Consider the following 20,708-nt stretch of genomic DNA (forward strand, 5'->3'; position numbering starts at 1 on the left):
AGCTGCCCTATACTGAGTCACATCACTGCTCTGTGTAGCTCAGTACTGCCTACATGGACTGGCAGCGGCACTTCAGACAGGGGCCCCTCCCAGCCCTATCTGGAGATGCCATCGGGGTTTGAACCCAGGACCTGTGGCAACGGCAGGCAAGGCTGGTGCTCTGCCCCTGGGCTTCCAGAATGGAGAGATCTGGCCCTTCTTGGCCGTGAAAGCTCATTGCAGTCACTATCTGCCTGCTGCAAGGTTGTTAGGAATATAAAATGGGGGCAAGGGGGCAGGGTGAGAGAGCCACGGACGCTGCTCTGAACTTCTCGGGGAAAGGGCCGAATTGTATTTGCAGTAAAACATTGATTCCATTTTCCCTCAGACTGCTTCTGTGTTGTGGGGAGATATAAGAAATGCTTCTGTAGGAGTAAAGCGCTACATGACTCACACGACAAGGGGAAGGAATACTCACAGCAGTTGCAAGATACTGGGAGTCAGGAGAGAAGCTCATGATGGTGATGGGAGTGCTGGAATATCGGAAAGGCTCTGGACAGTCGTTTTCCAAAGATATAGAATCCAAAATGTAAACACTTCCATCAATGAATCCGGCTGCCAATAATGAACCTAAAAAGTGCATGGGAGAAATAGTTGTTCCGCAAACTTCTCATCCCAGCAAGATTGGATGATCTAAGGCAGCCAACCCCAGCCTGGCTTACTCCAGATGTTTTGGACAACCACCGTCATCAGCTCTGTGCTGGTTAAGATGACGGGAGCTGCAGCACAAAACCTCTGGAGGGAACCAAGTCAGCGATGGCTGGTATAAGGCAACATCTTTTTCTACTGGTGAGAGGGTGGTTCCTCACAACTGGGGGGGGAAAGAATTAAAATGTTGGTTCCTTGTGGCAACTAATATAATGCTATATTGGCATGGACAAGATCTTTCCGTAGGGCTATCTTAGACATTATTGCTGTCCAGCAATTTTAATTAAAAAGTGCCCGTTTGTGACTTCTGACTCTTATTTGTATTCTGTTCAAGAGATAGAGCCATCACCAATGAACCAACTCTTCATCCCTCCACAGGGAACAGATAACTCAAAGGGCAATTCCTCAGCTATGCTGAACAGGAAGCCTATAGCAGGAGACTCCACAAGGAAGAAGCGTCTGATTAAAGGCACAGTAGCTCCCGAAAGCTCAGTAGTTTGGCACTGCAAGTGCACTTATTTTTATTTCATTTATTATTATTATTATTATTATTATTATTATTATTATTATTATTATTAGTCAATACCTGCAAATCAGGTTTGAAAAATTATGGGAGGGCAACACAAAGAAAGCTAGAAAGCAGCTAGCTGGAAATAATGTTTCTTTTAAAATGTGAATTAATAGGATTACAATTCCAAAAAGAACCCCTGTTGGTGCGGAAGCAATAAGAGCAAACAAAAACCACTGTTCATGGCCAGCAATGAGGCCTCTTCCTTGGAATTTTCCTCAGAAAGAGTCAATCTGATTTTGAGGATCCATAATGACAGAACTAGCATTGCTTAAGCTGTATGCGTGTAAAGAATTATTGCAAAGGCATCAAGACTCAAACTCCCCCTTCCCTTCAAAAGAAATGAACCCTGCACCCCCAACCTGCCAAAAATCTCCCCCCTCCCCAGACTTCCTTTTGCAGGGGCGAAACTAGGCTTTATTTCACGCAGGTTAAAGACCCAGTTTGGCACACCCACACCCAGGCATCTGCATGCACAAACACAGGCTTGGAGCCTCAATGGCACCCCTTTGGAGGCTTCACATGGGCCAAAAAGCCTGGCTAGCCTGCCCCCAACCCCTGTAGCTACAGCTCTGCCTTTTGCAAAGGAAGGAGTATGGGTCCATACCACTGGAGTCATAGCAGAGGCTCTGGATGCTTTCACCCTTAAAGATTCGGCTAATGAGGTATTTATTGATCTTGTAGTTCCACACTTTCAGGAGCCCACAGAAACTCCCCTTGGCCATGAGAGGTTTGCTCGGGTGGCAGCTGACAGCATGGACGGCCTCCTTGGGCTCCTCTAGGCACTTGCTGACCTTTGTCCCTTCCGTCTTGACGTGGATCACCAACGCATCCGCCGTGGAAATAATAAAATTCCTGCATCGTGAAAAAGAAACAGAATTTTGATTCATACTCCAGAGCAGGCATAGGCAAACTCGGCCCTCCAGATGTTTTTGGCCTACAACTCCCATGATCCCTAGCTAGCAGGACCAGTGGTCAGGGATGATGGGAATTGTAGTCCCAAAACATCTGAAGGGCCGACTTTGCCTATGCCTGCTCCAGAGTAACATGCTGAGACAGTGAATATGATATTTCCTGGATGCCTACCATTGAGCTCAGTTTTTCCATACGGTTTGTTATATAACTTACCTCTTTGTGACCGATATATACACAGAAAATGAATGCGAAGCTGCACAGACGGCCTTAAGTGATGGCAGCTTTTGGGACAACATCACCATGAGTAGAAAATAGCCCTGCAGGGTGGGACCAAACCTGATTCTCTTCAGTCCTCACCTGACAACAAAGGGAAGCCCTGATAAAGTGCAAGAAGTGGGGAATTTGGTGGTGTCCTCGGGACACATAGGTTTCTTGGAGAAGGATATGGATCGGATGCGTCCCAGTTTAAACTGGCTGTACCAGTGAAGAAGCTGCAGGTCTCCATCATAGAATTTCACATGGCCTTTGACATCACAGGTCACAAAATTCCTGAAAGGAAAATCAATTTGTTGTAGAGATATGGCATCACATTGGCCACAAAGAATAACATTAAAACCTAAAATAGGTAATATACTATTGCTCTGGATTTGCCTCTTAAAAGAAAAACCTAGCTACAGGGCTGGGCCAAAGACATTTTGCTTCCTGGGGCAAAGGACAAGGTGAGGGGAGTGCCTCAGGGGGCAGGATCCACAGGTTAGCAGATTCTGATGTAGATCTTTACCGCCCCGCCCCCCTTGTTACTGATGTAGATCTTCATTCATCCCCTCTTCCCTGGCAGGAAGGGGGGCACCATTTTGTGGTTCGCCCCAGGTGCCACAATGCCTTGGCACCCATTCTCTGTACCCAAGTCAGCAAGACTGCAGCTAAATGTCCAAGACAAGCAGTGGGGAGCATCTCTGCCATACCTGAGTGCAGCACATCAGCTCAGAGGGGGCAGAACAGGGCGCAAGACACACACAGCCCTGCTCCGCACCTGCTGCCTGCAGTGGACACTTCAATCTGTCCTGCTGGACAAACATAATGTGAATGGCTTCTACCGACAGCTAAGGGCCACAAAATAGGGAACACGGGACATTATTATCATCAGGACCAATGTCGGTCATCAGAAAGAGCTCTACCTCAACCGAGCATTGAAAGTAGATAGGAAAAGCCATAGCTCAGTGGTAAAGCAGCTGTATTCAGATGGTCCCAGCTTCAATCCCCAGTGGTGATGTCCCCTGCCCAAAACCCTAGAGAGCTGCTGCCAGTCTGTGTAGACAATATTGGGCTAGATGGACTAATAATCTGGCTCAGCATAAAGCAGTTTTCTATATTCTATTATACTCATGTATATTGTTCAGAGCATGTCTGTCTTTTATCCTTTGAGGGCCACCCCTGTCATTAGGAAGAGTGAGGCAGAAGCTGGGGGTGGCAAACACTGCCAAAGTCTGAGAAAATGTGTTGTCTGGCCAGCAGCTTAATGTCACACTTGGGGGAGAGGGCACCGTCTTGCAGCCATTGTTGAGGCCAAATAGTTTTGGTAGGTGGGATGGAGTGAGGGCTGCCATCTCTTCCTTCACCTCAGGCAGCAAAACGTCTTTGGCCAGGCCTTGTTCTGAATGAGGCGGGTGAGCAGGTGTGCTTTGGAAATCCCATTCCAAATATTTATTTCCAAGGGAGAGGAAAAATTGCTGGCAATCAGTTAGTAGAACCACAGAGGAGGAGGAGAATTTGGCAAAACAATTCCTTGCTCTTGCACTAAACTATGTTTCTCGGGATTCTTTGGCTCTCTGAGGTTCAGTTAGCAATCCAGATCCAGGGAGTCCATGTCACAGATGTTGAAGCTCTGGCCCTTGTGACAGAGCAGGTCCCGTGATAAATACAGTGGTGCCTCGCAAGACGAATGTCTCGCAAGACGGAAAACTCGCTAGACGAAAGGGTTTTCCGTTTTGGAGGTGCTTCACAAAACGAATTTCCTATGGGCTTGCTTCGCAAGACGAAAATGTCTTGCGAGTTCCTGCGGGGTTTTTTCCCTTTCCCCCCCTTTTTCTAAGCTGCTAAGCCGCTTATCTGCTCATCCGCTAAGCCGCTAAAAGCCGCTAATAGCGCTAATCCGTTAAACCGTCAATGGGCTTGCTTCGCAAGACGAAAAAACCGCTAGACGAAGAGACTCGCAGAACGGATTAATTTCGTCTTGCGAGGCACCACTGTAATATGTTGCCTGCATTGCCAGGGCTGGTGCTTGGTCTGCAACCACTTCTAGTGCTGCCTTGGTCTTCTCACAGAGCTGCTGCACTGTGTGCTATTTGTGAGACAGGATGGCAGGTCTCTTGTGAAGCCCTTGATACAACCAACCCTTTCATGGGATGCAATCCATCGCTTGCTTTTGCACTTTTCTCTGTTCCTGAATGCAGCAGTGCCCTCTGCTGGGTAAAACTGGGGAACTCCTCTTAACACTCACCAGGTGTCCCATAAATGACAGCCAAACTAAATACAGTACAGTAACGCTGCAGTGGAAGGAGGGGCGAATCGGATCAGAAGAGTGGCAGGCTGCATTTGGGCTGGGGTTGCTAGGTCAGCAGCATCCCAGACCCTAAGATTTCAGGGCCCAAACCTGAGACCCCCTGATGATGTCATGGGGCCCCAGTGATATCATAGAAGAAGAAGAGGAGTTTGGATTTGATATCCCGCTTTATCACTACCCTAAGGAGTCTCAAAGCGGCTAACATTCTCCTTTCCCTTCCTCCCCCACAACAAACACTCTGTGAGGTGAGTGGGGCTGAGAGACTTCAGAGAAGTGGGACTGGCCCAAGGTCACCCAGCAGCTGCATGTGGAGGAGCGGGGAATCGAACCCGGTTCACCAGATTACGAGACTACCGCTCTTAACCACTACACCACACTGGCTCTTCATAGGGAGTGGGCCCTGGAAAGTCTGTGCAATATGTGTAGAGATGGGGGTTAATGTGTCAGGGGAAGAACAAGGGAAGGAAGGCAGACCCCGTGCCCTGAGAGTCAATCCAATAATTTGCAGCTGGCTACTGCTGGGCTGATGCCTGCAAGCTGCACACATTGTCTTCCTATTTAATAAATTGTATTACATTACATTAAGGGCCCTCTCACCCTCCCCCCCCGGAGATTCAAGCCCTCCTCCTGCCACCTGGAGGGGGCCAGGCAAGCCCCAAGACTTCAGGTCAGCCCTGGAAGGTCTGGCAACCCTAACTGGGGTTATTGGTGACAAGTTCTCTCCCCGCCTCCCCACTGCCCCCGTAGGGGTAGGATGTGCCTATTAAGATGGCCTTCTCCTAGAGACATATGGAATCTAAGGATTTGCTGAATACTTTTGTGGATTCTCCACTTGGCCTGGCTGGTCTTCCATGGGTGCACTCATGGCTAGGTACCTGAAGATCTAGCATGGTCACTTGATGCCCGGACGACAAGGCAGATGTGATACGTAAACCTGAGAGATAAGCTGCTCACTTGTCTGTGATGGCCAGCACTGTGATCCCATCCCGCTGCAAGTGCACCAGCTTGATGGCTTTCATGTTGTAGGGTTTGACGCACACGGCAGAAGATTTGGAGGGAGGGCAAACGGCATCCCAGACCACCAGCTTCCCTTCGATAGTCCCAGTAATGGCTTGTGTAGAGCTGAAGTGGAAAATGGTCTGGCTGAAGATCCCCACGACCTTGTTGAACGACTGGAGAAGGGAGAAAGGGAAAGATGCCCTTCGCCACCAAGCAAAACACAAAGCAGCCAGCGACAGAAGAGCTTTCAAATGCATACAAGGGACAGAGAACAGAGATAGAAGAATGTGAGCTCTCTCTCTCTCCAGTTCTCTTTTTTTCCAATTTTAAGGTCAGTTTGTACCCCATTTCTGCATCAGTTGGCGAATCTTTATTTTAAAAATTCTATAGCTGCATTTTCCTGCACAATCCTTCCAATGGACACATTTTTGCAAGCCAACACAATACATTTTGCACATTGCTTTCAATAACATACACGTTATTGTGTCCTGTGTCCCATAATATGTGAGGTTTTTGCTTGCCAAACTGCATCACCTAATTCAGACACCAGCACATTGTTTCAGTCTGCATACTGTTTCAGGGAGCATGAATTAAGTGGACTTGCATTAGAAGCAAATTCCTCACCTGTCCCTACCAGAGAGTAAGAGAGGGCAGGGTGGGTGGGTGGGTGTGTTTTCAGTGGTTCTCACCCCCACCCCCAGCGCTGCACAAACAGTGAGCACAGCTCCTCTGCCCCATTCATATAACTAAGAGAAACAAAAGAGATTGGGGAGAGGTGGAAGAGAGAAAGAGAGGGAGGAAGGAAGACTTGGGCATAGGCACAGGGCACAATTTGCCCAAAACATTGCATATGCTAATTTGTATGTGAAAATACAGATTTAAGCCTCTGAGCCAACCTAATGTATTACTTGTGCATTTCTTTGTTTATCTGTTTATCTGGAAACAGTTCCTACCTCCAATATCCTCTAAAATTGTTTTCCCTTCCCTCTCCCCAAGGCACTTTCACGTAAATTTGTGAGGAAATGCCCTGTGTGATTTATAAATGTTAACTGTATTTGTTGTGCTGACTGAAGGTTTTATTTAACTAAACTGGAATATACTTTTATTCATTAGAAAAGGAAATGGGGTGAGGGCTGTTGAAGAAGAGAACACACTTTTGCTCTCCTTCAGCAGTTATCAAACACACATGCTTAATTTTATTATATTTACTATACTCAGTGGAGTCAACCATTACTTTAGGTTGTTCATATTTATGAGTTTGCAAGATGAGAAGGGCTGTTTAGGGCAGCCCTGTTTAGGGAAGCTTTTAATGTTTAACAGACTATTGTATTTTAATATTTTGTTGGAAGCTGCCCAGAGTGGCTGAGGAAACCCAGCCAGATGGGCAGGGTATAAATAATAAATTGTTGTTGTTGTTGTTGTTGTTGTTGTTGTTGTTGTTGTTGTTGTTGTTGTTGTTATGTTGTGTGGCTGAAGGCTTGTTGGCCCCTGCACTTAGCAGCATGCTCAAGAGCCCTATAAGCAAAGTTTTGTTTGTTTGTTTGTTTGTTTCTTTCTTTCTTTCTTTCTTTGTTTGTTTGTTTGTTTGTTTTTAAAAGGCAGGAGGATAGTGGGCAGGAGCTCCGAGGACCAGGGCAAAAACCCCAGGCCACCCCTTACGACACTCCTGAAAGAAAGAAGGAAAGAGGGAAACATTAGAAAGGAAGAGAGGAAGAAGGAGAGACTGTCATATGCTAGTGTAAGGTAGTGGTATGAGTGCTGGACTAGGATCTGGGTCGACCAGGGTTCGAATTCCCACTCAGTCACAAAGTTCACTGGGTGACCTTGGGCCAGTCACTGCCTCTCAGCCTAACCCACCTCACAGGGTTGTTGTGGGGACTGAAGGAGAACAATGCAGGCCACCTCAAGCCATGACATAAGGGGCGAGTGAAGCTCTCCTTTGGGAACAAGGGTAGGAGGAGACCAGCAATGCCTCCTATTTGCCAAGGGGCTGCTGAGAAGGTGGCAGATCCGCCCTTCAAAGCATGTGGTGCAGCCATCGCTACCACTGTGTTGGCAGCAGCGGGCGACATGTTCCTTTGAGGCCAGATCAGCTGCCCCTGTGAATCCTGCCACCTGAGGCAGCAGCCTCACCTCGCCTCATGGATGAGCTGGACTTGCCTTGATCTCTTTGGAGAAAAAGGTGGGATAGAAATGCAGTTAATAAATAAAAAATAAATATTGACTCAAGTTTATGAAAATGGAGGGAGGGGAGAGAACTTTCTGGCAGTAAAAGCTATTTGGCGGTGGAACGGTGGTAGACTCTCCTTCCTTGGAGGTTTCGAAGCAGAGGTTGGGTGAGCATCTGTCATGGATGTTTTAGTTGAGACTCCTGCATTGCAGGGGGTTGAGCTGGATGATCCTCAGGGTTCCTTCCAACTCTACAATTATATGCTTCTATGTTCCTTATTAATCTCCGGGTTCCCAGCAGCACAAAGCCCTTTGTTCCCACTGCACAAAATGTGTTGAGCTGCCAGTTCAGAATATACTCTGGAGCACAACTGTAGAGCATTTTTGCCCTCCTCTGCTCTCCGCAAACCCAGCCAAGCCCCTCATAATCCATTTGCTGCTGCTTGGCTGGGAAGGCTGATGGGCAGAGTGCACAGCACGCCAGTCTCAAGATCTGTAGAAGGCCCTCCCATCAGATGTCAAGGGAATAAACAACTATCCGACTTTTAGAAGACATCTGAAGGCATCCCTGTTTAGGGAACTTTTTAATGTTTGAAGTTTTATTCTGCTTTTAATGTTCTGTTGAAACCCGCCCAGAGTGGCTGGGGAAACCCAGCCAGATGGGCGGGGTAGAAATAATAAATTATTATTATTAATATTATTATTATTATTTGTTCAGCAATTACACATTCAAAACAGAATGAGTCTAATGACATGAACACAAGTAACAGGGCTGGATGGGACGACATACCCTCCAGTTTAAAGGTTGGCTTTCAGTTTAATTGCGCCATCAAGGTACTAACAGGCAAGTCTTTAAACTGATTACAACACTGGCCTTGGACTGGAGATAGCCAGGGTCAGCCAATTGTGTGAATTGGCCTCTGGGTGTCTAGCCATGGTGAGTTTGCACACAGATCATCTGGTCACCTGCTTTTGCTGAAGGACTTTGGATTTGCTTGCTGCAGAACCATAACACAAAACATAGGCGCCAACTCCTAGGGGCTGCAGTCCCTTTGCCTCCCCATAAAATATTTGAGCCCCACCCCCAGTTGATGGGTGGTGCTGAGGAGGAGGAGCAGCAACAGATGCCACTGCGTGCTTGCCCACTGGCTCTCTGCCTGGCAAGCAAGCAGGGGGCACCATGCTAAAGAAGAAGACAACGACGGGCAGCAGCTGGCAACAACAGTGGTGGCGACATAGAGAAAGAGCAGGAGGGCGCCTTGCCCAAAGGCCCTCCAAAGGCGTCAGTTCTGTACATTCCTAAGGTGTTCAATGCAATACTCACTTTATCTGTCAGGGGCGGAGCATGGTAGTTCAAGATGTCGGCATTCTAAGGAGACATGGAGGAAAAAAAACCAGAATCAAATCTCAGACACCACCAAGGCCTGTCTCCCACCCCTCCACTTCACTGTGAGCTGCCCATTTCCAGTAAGCTTATTATTCTGAGAACCTTCTAACATCATTTTCTTCTTTCCTCCCCATCACTTTTTCCTTTCATGCCATTTCTTTATATAACAAGGGCAGAGCCTGTGTCTTGTTTTTGTTGATCTACAAGCCTGCTGGGAACCTTTCCAACTGATGAACGGAGGGTAAATGCATTGGATGTGTTAATGAATGAACCTGGGACCTTCTGGGTGCCAGCACTACCCAGGCCAAAGGCAGCCTTGAACCTTGGCTGGGATTTCCAGGAGGCTGAATTCTGACCATTTCTGTGTTGGAGCTGTGCAGTCATAAAACAGAGAACACCTACATCCCCCGTGGACTTATTACCGGCTAAAACAACATACCAAAATACAGCAGACATTTTTATTCCAACTTACCCATATGTAGAAGATGACTTGAATTTTACTGTTGCTGACCAGCTCATTATGGTCTCGGGAATTAAAGGCAATGTAATCCTGGAAAATGAACAAGCTCAGAGGTGACAGCAGTAGCAGAATGACACTTTAGCTCAAGGGTCAGCAAACTTTTTCAGCAGGAGGCCGGTCCACTGTCCCTCAAACCTTGTGGGGGACCGGACTATATTTTTGGGGGGGAATGAACAAATTCCTATGCCCCACAAACAACCCAGAGATGCATTTTAAATAAAAGGACACATTCTACTCATAAAAACACGCTGATTCCCAGACTGTCCATGGGCCAGATTTAGAAGGCGACTGGGCTGGATCCGGCCCCCAGGCCTTAGTTTGCCTACCCATGCTTTAGCTCACGGCACTTACCGGTATAATTTCTTCTCATTTGGAAGCCTACATAGAGTTTGACCCCTAGGTCAGCCTTCCTCAAATGGATGCCTCCCTCCAGATGTCTCAGACCCCAACTCAGACCATGTGGTCAATGGGCATGGATGATGGGAGTTGTAGTCCAGAACATCCGGAGAGCTCCAGGTTGGGAAATGAAATCTGATGCCTAAGTATTAACTAAGAGTCAGTTCACACACTTTTTTTCTGCTACACTGATGAATTGTTGTTGTCTCTACAGGTAAGGATTCACAGAATCAATATAGTGTGTGAACGCACACAAATGTCCACATCTATCTCACCAGTCATACATAAAGGTAAAGGGACCCCTGACCATTAAGTCCAGTCGTGGCCAACTCTGGGGTTGCGGCGCTCATCTTGCTTTATTGGCCGAGGGAGCCGGCGTACAGCTTCCAGGTCATGTGGCCAGCATGACTACGCCGCTTCTGGCGAACCAGAGCAGCGCACGGAAACACCATTTACCTTCCCGCTGGAGCGGTACCTATTTATCTACTTGCACTTTGACATGCTTTCGAACTGATAGGTTGGCAGGAGCAGGGACCGAGCAACGGGAGCTCACCCCGTCGCGGGGATTCAAACCGCCAACCTTCTGATCGGCAAGGCCTAGACTCTGTGGTTTAGACCACAGCGCCACCTGCGTCCCTAAATCTACACTTACAGACTTATAAATAGGTACTTGTAAGTTCAAAGCAAATTGCCATCCACTTTGGTCTCCTTGCCTGCCTATGAATAAGCAACAATATCCCTCTCAGGACAGCACCTTCACAAAGCCAAAGTTTTGAAAAAGAGCGGGGAGAGGGAGTGTCCAGCTGTGAAGACCTTTACAGGTTATACATTTTCAGTTTGCTTTAAGTGCTTGCAAAAATTGAATAGTCCTAGGCTCTGTGGTTTAACCCACAGTGCCATACATACGCAGTGCTTTTAAAAAGAACGAGAAAAGCCTGTGTGATGCAGTGAATGGAGCATTTGGAATGGGGAGACCTGGGCTCAAATCCCCAGGTAGTAAGCCAGTGGCCAGGGGCATGTCACAGCCTGGCCTATCTCACAGGCTGACAAGAAGCTAAAGGCGGTGGCGGGGGGGGGGGGGTCCAATGTACCTTGCCTACAGCTCCGTGGAGGGAAGGCTGAATACCAAGTAAGTAAGCAAGGAGGATGAAGGAGTCATCTAAGAGATCCTAAGAACAGCTTCACCACCACAAACAGGATACCACGGCAGAATTGCTCAGTTGCTCTTAGATGAAACGCTTTTACTTTGTTTTTGCTTTGAAATTGTGGGTGTGGGTTCCCTGGAGGGGAAGGGGTGGGATATAAATCCAATCCACCCACCCACCCATCAATAAAACAAACCAAACTCATGTCTCACCTGGAAGCCAAACTGCGGCTGGATTTCTACGCTGCAGACAGGCTTTGTCTCAGGTGAGGTCCACCTCCAAATGCAAACTTTCTGATGTGATGAAGAAAGCACGATTATGGACAGGAGTGAGGTTACACTTTGTCTCAAAGACCTGCATTGACTGCCCATTTGTTAGGTCTCTGAGGCCCTTAACAGCTTGGGACCAGTTTGTTTGAAGGATTGCCTCACCCCCAAAGGGTGCATACTTGTTCTAATACTACCCCCAGTGCTTTTTTTCCCCAGAAAAAAGGTGCCAGAACACACTCCCTTAGAAGACCCACCCCAGAGCCCCACTGGCGGAAGAAGTGGGGTGCGAGGGGAGTGCACCACCCCTGACAGCGTGATGCTGGTGGGGTGCCATTGCGGCTGTTTCCATGCCCGCGTTGGGCGCCACACCCCCGCAGACAGCATGCCATGCCCCCAGGACGTGTGCCAGCCCTGCCCCCGCCTGCTCTCCACCTCCCCCCCCCCGCCCGGTGCCAGAGCATGAAGCTCTGCCACTGCAGAGCCCAAAGAGTCCATGTTCTGGGAAATCCTGACTCCTGAGTGCTTATAGCCCATTAAACAAAACTGTTCATGCCCTCCCATCGAGAGTGCCCCCCTCACTTCTCTCCTTCAGGAATTCGAGACACCCTAGTTAGAGGATTCAGCGCAGGAGATGCTTCCTTTACCTGCACTTCCCCAGCCCCGATGGTAGCCAGAAACTTGGAATCATGCGAAATTGCGATGGCGCAGACTCCGCCCTCTGGGTGGCTGTCAAATATGGTGTGCACAGGAATCCTGGAGAACACAGCACACACTGAATGCTCTGAAACTGAAGCAGGTTCACTTCTGCCCTGGAGGGACAGATGCAGCCGAGACCTTGGCTTTATGGCTGCCCAATTACCCACCAAGTTTTAAGAGTCGCGACACCAACACTATTGGCAGCTAAGGCCAATGCGGGAGAGGTCTAACGTGGAAATAAATGGTTAGCAAACCTCTGCCACCAGATGCTTACGCAGAGTATCCGTCCCAAACAGTCACCATGCTCTGGGGGCCCCTGTCAGCTGTTGCTATCCACCTTCGGTCTTCACTTATGCAGATGCAGGAAATGCAGTCTGTGTGTCCCTGGAAAGTCAAAGGAAGAGAGCGAGCTCTGCAGAGGCAGCTCATGGGAAATCTCCCACAAGCCGGTATGCTAAATGTTGGACCGTTTTTTTTATTGGGGACGTAATCTTGTGGGTAATCTGTCAAGGAATGCATCTCAGTGGGGGTCAGGACCACTGCCGATGGCAGGTGCATACTTAGGGCAGTACACCAGGTTTCCCTACATGGGACACAGGGAGGCCTTCCCAAAGCCTAGTAAGCGCTGTACTTTGGGACGGAGGCGTGAGGGCTCTGACAGGGTCCTGGAGTCCTTACCCCAGCCTAGTTAGTGCTTGCCCAGCTTTGGGAAGGCAGCGTGAGAGGTGCAGGCCACGAATTTTGGCCTCAAACAGAGCTCCATATGACCAAGGTCCTCCCCTGCCGATGGCCAGCGGCACCAGAGGGAAACGTGCTCAGGATTAAGTCGTTTACAGTAAAACCCTCCACCCTTCAGTTTTCATCATGGCGACTTCAGATTATAGTTCTCTCTGTTAGGCAAGATGTGCCGCCAAGCAGGCGGGTGGTAGGGCAAAGCGGCTGAAACAAGAAGAGCAAACAGGAAAAACCCTTCTGACACGGGACCTTTTTCGCCTGTGGTACAGGGCAAGATGGCGCCCCATCCAGTTTCATGTACAGAAGCTGACCAGACAGAAGCGCTGGCAGCAGGGAAACTTCCTCCACTGTGCTTGAGGGCAGCATACTAGTGGAAGGAATCTAGCATGGGGCAGCCGGGGAGGGTGTTGGGATGATGGAGAGCTCTGTGTGCGCCCTGAAATCTGCCCGGCTGCTGCCTGAGGGGTAGCACAAGATGGCTGCCCCAACACCAGTGTGGAACCGCATCTCAGCTGCCCGTTTGGTGAGCTTCTGTGCAAAGAACGGGATGGGGCGCCATCTTGTTCTGTGCCTCAGGCAGAAAAATCTCTCAAGCTGGCAGAGGGGGCGGGGGGAAACAGGCCACATGCCACACTCAGCTCTGTCCTCCAGCACTAGGTCACCGCTCCTCCCTCCTGCCATCTGCCTCTGCGGCCTGAAGCCTCCTCCTCATTTGGCCTGATGGGAGGAGGAAGGGAAAGAACAAATGGGTTCTCCAGCACTGACCCGTACCTGGAGGAGATATTGCCTGTTCCTGAGGACATCATGGATCACGGCCGTGTGAGAGGAGACGTATAAGATCACTCGGTAGTCTTCATCAAGCAGGTTGAAAACCGGGAGTTCGCTGTTATAGCCAAAGACCCAAGACAAACTCTGAAAGAGAAAGCCAGAGCAGAGAGGCTCTGCTTAGTAAAAAAAACATACACAAACACACCCCAACATCAACATTTTTTACTGATATAAGCCCAACAGCACAACTGGTGCAAGTAATGAGTCCCAAGGAAGCATCATGGAGGGGCTGGTCAGAGCAGGACAGTGATGGGGGGGGGGGGCTGAAGGAGCTGCCTGTTGGCAACTCTGGGGAGGGGGAGCGGCTGTGCCAGGGAGAGTGGCGGGGCAGAGGGAGGGAGTTACAAATGATGAGTCAGATCACATCACACAGCAGCAATATGCTAAGTGTACCTGTTGCAAAGTGTGCACAGCAGTAAATGGAAAGTGTGGAAACCCCACCCCCCCAGCAGTAATCAAAAACATATTGTGACCGCAAATGCCATAAATTAAATTTGCATGCAACCATGAATTTTGTGCCCTTCCAGACTGGTACTTTGTTTTTATTTTTTGTTTTTTGGTCTGGGTGTCTTCTGCAACAACATTTACATTGTGGAATAAATGTGGTAGAATGTAATGACAACGTAACTTATGTAATTTACATAATTAATTGTGTAAGTTAAGTCATTTTGCTACAGCAGAAAACGATACAAATAGAGTAATCCCACAACTTACACAGGGGTTACATGCCGGGGATCACACCTAAAGCAAAACCGTGTATAGTGTCAAAATACACTGGCTGCGATGGAGGGTGGGATTGCCAAAGATTTCCCCCCTGCACACTCACCCCCTTTCCACCCCCTTTTTAATTTTGCCAAGTGCATAAAGCTGAATGTGCACAAGTTACATGTGCTTCCATTGCGGGTGTACTCTGACGTCATTTTTGGCAGTGGAACAGAAACTGGGGGGGAGGGGGATGCAGGACAGAATGGAGAAAGATGCCTCCTTACATCCCATCACAGAGCTGCCCTTAGACCATCACAAGCACAATCATGAATGCACAACTTTAAAATGTCTAGATGGGCCCTTGAATGAAACTGATGTTTGACTGGGTGACTCCCAATAGCGCTTGTACAGTACAATCAGATTTTTTTTGGCCAATTAATTTTTATCGATTTTCGAAAATGTTCAGTACAACCGGATCTTACACTGGGGTCATGTTCTGGGTCTGGTGCATATATGCAAAAATGCATACCTTTCTTTTCCAGAGCTGGGATGCCACATGGGCCTTGTCTCCCAAGCAAAACAGAGAGCTTTGACTGAGCAAGGCCCACTCAGCCTGCCAGCTTGGCAATGCTCTTGTGAGATCTCACAAGGCTGCCCGAGTTCCCACAAGATCTTGTTGTGCAAACATCCCCCCAGTTCCAGAGACAGCACAATGAGATGGCCTGTCCCAGTAAAGCAGGGCAGAGAGCTTAAAAGCTCTTCTCGCACAGTGAAAACCTTGTCTTCATTTAATTTTTGGGATTCAAACTGATCGGCCTTCCATCGCACATGCGTGAAGTCGCACAAGTTTAATGTGTATAAGATGTGATTGTATTTTACTGTAAGAAGACAGAAAGGAGGTGGAGCCTCTCTTTCATTGTTCCACTGATGCCGCTCCCTTTCTGAGCAATACTCACAAGTGGGTGCGCCGAGAGTGGCCTGCTGGTCTCCTCTAAGGTCATGCCAGGGAGGGCCGAAGAGACAGCGGACTCCTCCTGCCCCTCTGCTGGGGTCAGGCTGCTGGCTGCAGTCGGTGCTTGGGAAGGGCCACTCTCTCCTTGAGCTGTTTTCACCTCTGTTTCCCGGCTGGCCCTTTCATCCTCACTTGAGGGCCCTGTGCCTCCAAGGGCAGCGTTGACTTCGTGGCTCACCTCGGCCTCGGCCTTTGTGGCTGGACTGCCAGGCCCACCACTGCTTGCAGAGCTTGCAGCTTGTCCCGAGGCAAGGGGCTCTCTGAAGCTCACTGCTGCCTCTCTGGGGCTCCCGGCTTCCTCTCTCCTGGCAACACTCTGGGTGCGCATGAGGCCACGTCCTTCCTCTGCACCAGCCACCCTCTCTGCTTCCAGAGCAGAAGCAGGACCTACACCTTGGTCATCTGCTGCTGCTGCTTCCCTGGCGGGGGACTCCTGAGTCTTTTTGCTGCTGGTCTCGTCTTCTGGGACTCCAGGCTCTTCCTCCTCTGAAGGCTGCTTAGCCGCTATTTCCTAAGAGGCAAAACAATGTTTTGGGTTGAACACCCTGCTTTGGAGAGGAGAGTTCTCGATTTAAATTGTCAGAGAGGGCTGTTCTCTCTTTGAAACCACCAAGTCCAGTCCAAAGAGGCAAGAGAAGGGAGAGGCCACAGCTCTGGACACTGACCATCAGAAGTTCCCTGGCTAGATTTCCCCACTATCATGAGATGTTTTATATTCCTAGTATTATCATCATTGCTACTACAACTACCAGAAGTGGCCCAGGTGCCACACAATGTTCGTTTCGCAGTTGTAAGGAATCAATCTTTGGAACTCCCTGGCTATTGACCTCAGGCAGATGCCTTCACTGTACTCTTTTCAGCACCTGCTAAGAACAATTTTATTTAGGGAAGTCTGTTCAGACATGCAGAACACTGACATGTGTTTTTATTTGCTTTTAGATTATCACTGATTTTTAAAAATGTTTTAGCTGTTTTTATTGATAATTTTATTGTTTTGAAAACCACTTTGAGGTTTTTTTTTTGCAATCAAGGGGTATAATCATATGACATAAATAGATAATAAATAAATAAATAAATAAATAAATAAATAAATAAATAGATAATAAATAAATAAATGTTAGCAGAGTACAAATGTTACGATAAACAGATAAGTATATAATAGGTTCACGGGGGGGGGAAACCGATACTATATACATACAAATGCATGAAAATGGCCTAATAATTCATTCTAATTTGTATTTCTATTTAAGTTATGGTAATCATTCCTAAATCTGCACTTAAAGGTAAAGGGACCCCTGACCATTAGGTCATCGTGAATGACTCTGGGGTTGCGGCGCTCATCTTGCTTTATTGGCCGAAGGAGCCAGCGTACAGCTTCCAGGTCCTGTGGCCAGCATGACTAAGCCGCTTCTGGCAAACCAGAGCAGCGCACAGAAACACCGTTTACCTTCCCGCTCGAGTGGTACCTATTTATCTACTTGCACTTTGATGTGCTTTCAAACTGCTAGGTTGGCAAGAGCAGGGACCGAGCAACGGGAGCTCAACCCGTCGCGGGGATTCAAACCAACGACCTTCTGATCGGCAAGGCCTAGGCTCTGTGGTTTAGACCACAGCGCCACCTGCGTCCCTAAATCTGCACTTCCAGACTTATAAATAGGTACTTGCAAGTTCAATGCTAATTGCCATCCACTTTGGTCTCCTTGCCTGCCTATGAATAAGCAACAATATCCCTCTCAGGACAGCACCTTCACAAAGCCAAAGTTTTGAAAAAGAGTGGGGAGAGGGGGTGTCCAGCTGTGAAGACCTTTGCAGGTTATACCTTTTCAGTTTGCTTTAAGTGCTTGCAAAAATTGAATAGTTTATCAATTTCATGTGCAGGAGCCCAAACTGCAAAGCCCTGAATCTCTGCTCCCTGGTGTCCACCCGGCAATACTCCAAATACTTCCAGGCCTATCAATACTTTCATGAGAACTAGAAACATGATGTTTTTATTATTAGTCTTTCAAAATGAAAGGTGAGCTTCCTAGGACGCTGCATGCTGTGTGCCCACCTACAGAAGAAAAAGCCCTGTGTCTTTGGGCCACTGGGGCACCTCTGCTGATTTATGGGACTCACCATAACAAATGCTTTGTGTGGATACTTACACCAGGTAAACTGGTGGCAGCAGTGTCGTTGGAAGTTTCCAGTAGGGTCGGAGAGCTGCTGGTTTCTGCTGGGAGAACATCTTGCGAGGCCTGCACTGGTGTCTCCCTGTCAAAAGTGACTTCCATGGGTTCTGCTAAAAATTGGGGCTGTGGACTGGGCTGGCTCTGAAGGCTTGGCTCCGAGTCCATAGCAGCACCCACAACCTCCATCTCTTCTCTTGGTGCCTCAGTCGCTTCCTCCGATCCTTTTGTCCCCTGAGAAGGGGGTTCCGTTTCACTGGTGTCTTCCTCCATCTCCAAGGAACTTTACTGGAAACAAGCAGTCTTGTGCCCAGTGTGACTCAGGAGCTCTTAAGAAACAAATAAATAAATAAGTGCAGTTTTGAACAGCACAATCTACCATATTGGTTCTCAGTGGTGCCCATTTGTATCCAAACACATACAACAACCTGTTCCTTGGTGCCACAAACCTCCATGCAAAGTTTGACCATCATCTCTTTAAGAGGTGTCCATAGGGACAGAGAACAGAAAAACGACTTTGTAAAATATACAGTATATATAGTATATATAATTATGAAACAAGCACCCTAGATTGCCCACTAATGAAGGAAAAAATACTCCAGGGTGCTTTTACGTCTTTCATATTCTAGGCAACAATCTTAGCCCCACTTACCAAGGAGAGAAGAGTGGGGGAGAGCCAGTGAGGCACAGTGGCGAAGAGCACCAGACTAGAACCCGGGATGGTAAAGGTAAAGGACCCTTGACAGTTAAGTCCAGTCGCAAACGACTCTGGGGTTGCAGTGCTCATCTCGCTTTACTGGTCGAGGGAGCCGGTGTTTGTCCGCAGGCAGCTGGGTTATGTGGCCAGCATAACTAAGCTGCTTCTGGCGAACCAGAGCAGTGCACAGAAATGCCGTTTACCTTCCCGCTGGAGCGGTACCTATTTATCTACTTGCACTTGGTGTGCTTTCGAACTGCTAAGTTGGCAGGAGCTGGGACTGAGCATCAGGAGCGCACCCCATCAGTGGCGTAGCATGGGGGGTGCAGGGGGGGCCGGCCGCACCGGGCGCAACATCTGGGGGTTAGGGTTAGGGGGCGCAAATACAAGGGGTTAGGGGGCGCAAATTACTTGCCTTGCCCCGGGTGCTGACAACCCACGCTACGCCACTGCACCCCATCATGGAGGTTCAAACCACCAACCTTCCGATTGGCAAGCCCTAGGCTCCATGGTTTTGACCACACCACAGCGCCACCCACCAGGGTTCAAATCCCCCACTTGGGCACCACTTTGCCCACAGAGTGAGGGCCTTGGGCCAGTCCTTGCCTCTCGGCCTACCCTACCTCGCAGGGTTGTTGTGGAGGAGCAGTGGGGGAGAGCCACCCCGTGCAGGGGATCCCCTTGAGCTCCTTGGCGAGAAAAGGAAAGGGCATGAATATGCAACGCAGTGGAGGCAGCAGAGAGACCTACCTCCTCCCCTGCCCCTTTGCAACAGACCCCCAGGAGCCCCGGGCCTCGTCTGCCGCCGCGTAGCTGCTCCTGCGGGACCGGCAGCTGTTTGGCTTCCTCCCCTTGTTGCCATAGCGACCGGCGGCAGCCCGGTCCCTTTCCTTTCGCCTGCGCGGGGGAGTTGACGGGCGGGGCTATGCAAATTAAAGACCAATGGCGGTCCGAGGAAAGGAGGAGGGCGGAGCTTAACGTTTCCCCTTTCGGAGGCTGCGCGAGCCGAGAAGGCGCCAGGTGCGCTTTGCGGAGCGTGGGGAGCGCCGCTCGCGCCTGGCAGGTGCGCCCGTGGCAGCGCGCAGGTGCTCGCCCGCACCTGGCAGGGGTCCTGGGTAACGGAGGGGGGAGGTGGGCGCTGCTCCGCTTTGTGCGAGGGCTGAACGTCCACTCTCTTATTAAGATAGCCTTTAAACTTCTTCCAATCTTCTTAATAAACATTACAAAATTAAACATTACAAAATTAAACATTACAAAATTTATCTGAAGAAGTGTGCATGCACACGAAAGCTCATACCTAGAACTAACTCAGTTGGTCTTTAAGGTGCTACTGGAAGGAATTTTTTTATTTTGTTTTGACTATGGCAGACCAACACGGCTACCTATCTGTAATTACAAAATTAATGAAGGTTAAAAAGATATGGGTTTAAAAATTAGTGGATTGCAGGGGCACTGATTAAGGAAAAAGAATAGAATTAATAAAAACTATGGGAAATGTGGGAATGGATTTGCTGCTAAGAGAAATGAGATTAGAATACAGAAGGGGGAGGTGTGAGGAGGTCGGTGAAATTAGGTTCAGAAAATATGGTTTGAACTTATACTTGTTTTTGATTTGTTTGTTTGATCGTTTATGCTTTTATTGTCCTTTGTGTTTATATGTGTTTATGTGTGTTTATTCAAAACTTCAATAAATATTATTTTTTTAAAAAAAGAAAGTCCGCTCTCTTTTCTGCAAGGGGGGCAACTTGAATAAAATACTTGGGGGGAGCCCTAGGTAAGCCCCGCCCACATAATGTAATGGCAATGCCCATCCACTTTCGGGGGGCGAAGACCCCTCGGGCCCTGGGAGTTGGATCCTATGGGGCCAGACTTCTCGCAACACCTCCTCCACTTTCCTGCTTTTCCTTTTTTTAAAAATAATATTTTCATTCATTTTAACATATAAATTATAAAATGTACCACAGAACTTATCACTTATACAATCTTTTTGGACTTCCATCAGCACCTCTGATGATCCACCGTTTTAACCACTTCTTACGCGTTTCTTAACTTTATATTGCCTTTACATCTCTTAACAAATCATCCTCCCCCTTGTCCATTTTTACAATACTTCTAATAATACTCCTCGCAAAACTTCTTGCAACCCTACAAACGTCATCTGTTCTTCACAATTACTTTTCGAATAGTCCATAAATTTACTCCAGTCTTCTGTGAATTTCTGGTCTCGCCAGTTTCGAATCCTTCCTGTTAGT

At 48.4% G+C, this 20,708-nt stretch overlaps 1 protein-coding gene across 1 annotated transcript in view; it reads right to left on the reverse strand.

Moving 5' to 3' along the window:
- CFAP251 (cilia and flagella associated protein 251) overlaps positions 1 to 19,344 on the reverse strand; it is a 41,739-nt gene extending 22,395 nt beyond the window's left edge. The window contains exons 1-13 of the mRNA XM_081842224.1: positions 19,207 to 19,344; positions 17,739 to 18,088; positions 15,539 to 16,105; positions 13,821 to 13,961; positions 12,589 to 12,698; positions 12,263 to 12,371; positions 11,562 to 11,642; positions 9,761 to 9,838; positions 9,226 to 9,270; positions 5,688 to 5,905; positions 2,528 to 2,719; positions 1,863 to 2,110; positions 458 to 609 (exon numbers count right to left, since the gene is read on the reverse strand). Of these exons, the coding sequence (XP_081698350.1) occupies positions 458 to 609; positions 1,863 to 2,110; positions 2,528 to 2,719; positions 5,688 to 5,905; positions 9,226 to 9,270; positions 9,761 to 9,838; positions 11,562 to 11,642; positions 12,263 to 12,371; positions 12,589 to 12,698; positions 13,821 to 13,961; positions 15,539 to 16,105; positions 17,739 to 18,032 (2,235 nt within the window). The 5' untranslated portion in view covers positions 18,033 to 18,088; positions 19,207 to 19,344. The remainder of the gene's footprint in view (positions 1 to 457; positions 610 to 1,862; positions 2,111 to 2,527; positions 2,720 to 5,687; positions 5,906 to 9,225; positions 9,271 to 9,760; positions 9,839 to 11,561; positions 11,643 to 12,262; positions 12,372 to 12,588; positions 12,699 to 13,820; positions 13,962 to 15,538; positions 16,106 to 17,738; positions 18,089 to 19,206) is intronic.
- Between the last annotated feature and the right edge of the window lie 1,364 nt (positions 19,345 to 20,708).

Source organism: Podarcis erhardii, assembly GCF_964252035.2.
Source record: "Podarcis erhardii genome assembly, chromosome: 15".
Taxonomy (NCBI): Eukaryota; Metazoa; Chordata; class Lepidosauria; order Squamata; family Lacertidae; genus Podarcis; species Podarcis erhardii.